Source organism: Primulina huaijiensis, chromosome 7 (genome assembly GCF_012295235.1).
Source record: "Primulina huaijiensis isolate GDHJ02 chromosome 7, ASM1229523v2, whole genome shotgun sequence".
NCBI classification, from domain to species: domain Eukaryota; kingdom Viridiplantae; phylum Streptophyta; class Magnoliopsida; order Lamiales; family Gesneriaceae; genus Primulina; species Primulina huaijiensis.
In genome coordinates, this window is record NC_133312.1 from 15,177,588 (window position 1) to 15,181,998 (window position 4,411).

Consider the following 4,411-nt stretch of genomic DNA (forward strand, 5'->3'; position numbering starts at 1 on the left):
ATTAGTTTATAGATATATTTAATTTTTAACAAGCTCGATTCAAACTCAAACTTGAGCTCAATTCTATGCTTATCGAACTCGAAAACGAGACGAGCTCAAGCCAGGCTTGTTAAACATGATAAACAAGTTATTAATGAATCAAGCTCGAGCCTGGCTTGATTAACATGCTAAACGAGCTTTTAACGAGCCGATACAAACCGAGCTCGAGCCTCAAAAAAATCTTAAACAAACCATGATCAAGCCTGATACTGTTTGGTTTGATTTAAATCGTTTACATCCCTATATATAACTCTCTTGATATTTATGAAAAATAACAAATAAATCAATTTTTTAATATTACATACAATTCGATAAATTTTTATTTATTTATATTTAACCTGCATTTATTTATTATTTTTAAAACTCAGGAGATGGGTATTTTATATTTAAATATAGATATTTTTATTTGTAAATAAATTGACAAATATAATCTGAAATTATTTTTATGACTTTGACCTCGTGATTTCTCTCATAAATATAGAACGGAAATGCTGTTTTAAGAAATCTCCCACGTTAATAACCGTCGATTATCTATTTGATCGAACGGGCCACGACAAAACCCTAAAGGAACACCCAAGCTGCACTTATAAGATCCCAACTCCTCTCCATTTCACCTCTTCACACACTCTTAACTCTCATTGCAGACTTCGGCGAGCTAGGGATCTCAAGCTTTTTCCGGAGGTAATTCTATCCTTCTATGCTTTGTATTGTCTATATTTGTCTATATCTACAGCGACCGATGGTAGATCTATCTAGTTCTTGGGATTTCTTATTTTTTTGATGAATTATAGCTGGCTATTTGGTTTAATTGATCATCTGTATATGTTGAAAGGTATTTAATGACTATACTTTTTACGGATCTCAAAGTTTTTTAACGCGAATCTTACATTGGAGGCTTTTTTGTTTCAATCTTAGACAAATCAAAACGGTCGTTTGATTTCATGTGTTATATTTTGAATCTTAAATTTAATTGTTCTGCCATTGTTTGTGTGGTTTAAGCTTTGAATGGGAGTAGTTCATTTCTGTTTATTGTTTAAAGATTATCTTTGTATTGAACCTCCCTTTGAGATCTGAAAGGTTTTCTCTTTAAATTTTACCTTAAGTTGTTGATGGATTCAAAAGTTAATATTTGTTTCGTGATTGTAAAATTGTTTTCTTCTTTGTACTTTTAGTTGTAGAATTTTTTTTATGATGATTGCTGGATGCTGCCATTTGTAGTCTGGTTGATAGACTAGTTTCTAACTGTAAAACTTGTTAGCATTTGTGTTTTAGGATGTTTTCATATTGCTGATTTTTTATTGTAATGATTGATGTAAGAACAACGCCGATATATTGTACATTTACAGCGAGTCTTAAAAAGCTTGTTTCTAGTTGCAGTTTGATTATTAAGCTCATCACATGGGTAAGGAAAAGATTCACATTAGCATTGTGGTCATTGGCCATGTCGACTCTGGGAAGTCTACAACCACAGGTCATTTGATCTACAAGCTTGGAGGTATTGACAAGCGAGTCATCGAAAGGTTTGAGAAGGAGGCAGCTGAGATGAACAAGAGGTCATTCAAGTATGCCTGGGTGCTGGACAAGCTTAAGGCTGAACGTGAACGTGGTATCACCATCGATATTGCCTTGTGGAAGTTTGAGACCACGAAGTACTACTGCACTGTGATTGATGCTCCTGGACACCGTGACTTTATTAAGAACATGATTACTGGCACCTCTCAGGCAGACTGTGCTGTCCTCATCATTGATTCCACCACTGGTGGTTTTGAAGCTGGTATTTCCAAGGATGGTCAGACCCGTGAGCATGCATTGCTTGCTTTTACTCTTGGTGTCAAGCAGATGATTTGTTGCTGCAACAAGGTGAGAAATGCTCATTATCTTATTTTTCTAAGGGTACGTTTGGATTGAGGATTTGAAATCCATTAACTTCAAATTCATTTACATTGTTGAATAATTAACATAAAAAATTCAAATCCATCTCCTATTAATGACACTATAATTGAAATAATCACAATGGATTTCAAATAGAGTGTAAATAAGTAGGAGATTGATTTGAGTTTCCTTTATTGATGTTATTTAACAATGAAAGTGAATTTGAAGGGGATTTCAAATGACTCAATCCAAATTCCAAATGCAACCTAAGTTTTGTTGTTAAGTATCATTTTTGTTTGAATCCTGGAAAATCTAACATAATGATGTTATATATATATTTGCAGATGGATGCCACCACACCCAAGTACTCCAAGGCTAGGTATGATGAAATTGTGAAGGAAGTTTCTTCCTACCTTAAAAAGGTAGGATACAATCCTGAAAAAATCCCATTTGTTCCAATTTCTGGTTTCGAGGGAGACAACATGATTGAGCGATCCACGAATCTCGAGTGGTACAAGGGCCCAACCCTCCTGGAAGCTCTCGACATGATCCAAGAGCCCAAGAGGCCCTCAGACAAGCCACTTCGTCTCCCACTTCAGGATGTTTACAAGATCGGTGGTATTGGTACTGTCCCAGTTGGTCGTGTTGAGACAGGTGTCATCAAGCCTGGAATGGTTGTCACATTTGGTCCCACCGGTCTGACCACTGAAGTTAAGTCTGTTGAGATGCACCATGAATCCATGCCTGAGGCTCTTCCAGGTGACAATGTCGGGTTCAACGTCAAGAATGTTGCAGTCAAGGATCTCAAGCGTGGCTTCGTAGCTTCCAACTCCAAGGATGATCCCGCCAAGGAAGCTGCCAACTTCATCTCCCAGGTCATTATCATGAACCATCCTGGCCAGATTGGTAACGGATACGCCCCAGTGCTCGACTGTCACACCTCACATATTGCTGTCAAGTTTGCCGAACTTGTGACCAAGATCGACAGGAGATCTGGCAAGGAGCTAGAGAAGGAGCCCAAATTCTTGAAGAACGGTGATGCTGGACTCGTAAAGATGATTCCCACCAAGCCTATGGTCGTCGAGACCTTCTCCGAGTACCCACCCCTTGGTCGCTTTGCTGTGCGTGACATGCGTCAGACCGTTGCTGTTGGTGTTATCAAGAGCGTCGAGAAGAAAGATCCCACCGGTGCCAAGGTCACCAAGGCTGCTGCAAAGAAAGGAGCCAAGTAAAACGTTGGAATTGATTCTCTTTTATTGTCCTTGGCTGAATGCATTAGTCTCAGTTTTGATTTATTCAGACAAATTTTAAGGTTTTGTAGTTGTTTGCGTGCACTTATTTTCATTTTCTTGCACCTTTTCGAGAACAGTTGAGTATCGAGGAAGTTGATATTTCAAACTAGATTGCGTGATGGATGTGGATTCAGTCATGGATGTGCATCTATCTATGGTTTATAATCTGTTGGTCATTGATGATTTGCAGTACTTTTTACCTGTCAGGATGTTGATATGATGTTTGATTTAGCGTTTTGGGGATTCATGATGATTCTGCAGGGCACGCAATGTATTCCTCAACTTTGGTCTAGAAAATAACCTTTTGAAATATTAATACATGTACCACGCAGCCCAAGCTCGAATCTATGCTTAGCATTTGGAATTATGAGCTTACTCGCATTTAAGAGATCATTTTGACTATCAATACTTTATTCGTTATTTTTTAATCTAAACAAGCCGATTCCATTAATTCTCCTAAAAAGAATTTGAAAAGAAACTATCATCCACTCCATTGAGTGGCGTGCATTTAGGGGTGATATATTGTATCGAATATCGTATACCGTAATGAAAATTACGGTATAAGAAAATTCATATCGATACCGTATCGAAAATTTCGGTACATATAATTAGTATATCGATTATACAGAAATTGTACGGTATAACGAGATTTCGATACGATATCGATATTTATCGTTTTTATATCGAAAAAAACTTTACATTTTTAAGTTTTTATAAATTTATTGTTTTAAAATATTATATATTTAAAAAAAAATTTATATTTTTTTGGGTATTCCGGTATATACCGAAATTTTCAAATTGCATATCGTTACCGTATTAAAAAATTCGATATTATTATCGTACCATATCGAAATCTTCGGTATACCGAAAATTCGGTAAATTCGACATTTTTTCGGTACGATAATATCGGTATACCGTACAATTCGATATTTTTTCTCACCCCTAAGTGCATCCATTAACAAACCCAAACTATTAAGTAACAAAACTAACATATACTATCTTGAATATGTAGGGGTTAAATCAGAATTATATGTGGGTGGACCAAAATAATTACAGATAGATAATATTTCAATCAAATGCATATAATAATAAATAAAAATTTATGAAATTTAAATGTATTTTACAATCAAATAATTTAGTTATATTATATTTTACTCCAAAGATTAATGTTTAACTCGTCTGTTCTGTATTATATCCAGATATTTAAG

The 4,411-nt window shown here is 35.8% G+C and overlaps 1 protein-coding gene across 2 annotated transcripts; it reads left to right on the top strand.

Annotated features, from left to right (window-relative positions):
- The first annotated feature begins 593 nt into the window (after positions 1–593).
- LOC140980606 (elongation factor 1-alpha-like) lies at positions 594–3,383 on the top strand. Of its 2 annotated transcripts, none has more exons than XM_073446536.1 (3): positions 594–720; positions 1,417–1,899; positions 2,256–3,383. In XM_073446536.1, the coding sequence occupies exons 2-3, from the start codon at positions 1,438–1,440 to the stop codon at positions 3,141–3,143; spliced, it is 1,350 nt and encodes a 449-aa protein (XP_073302637.1). In that variant the 5' UTR covers positions 594–720; positions 1,417–1,437; the 3' UTR covers positions 3,144–3,383. The 2 variants fall into 2 exon arrangements, with proteins under 2 accessions (XP_073302637.1, XP_073302638.1); XM_073446537.1 differs by having other exon boundaries at positions 663–720; positions 1,411–1,899.
- The last annotated feature ends 1,028 nt before the right edge of the window (positions 3,384–4,411 follow it).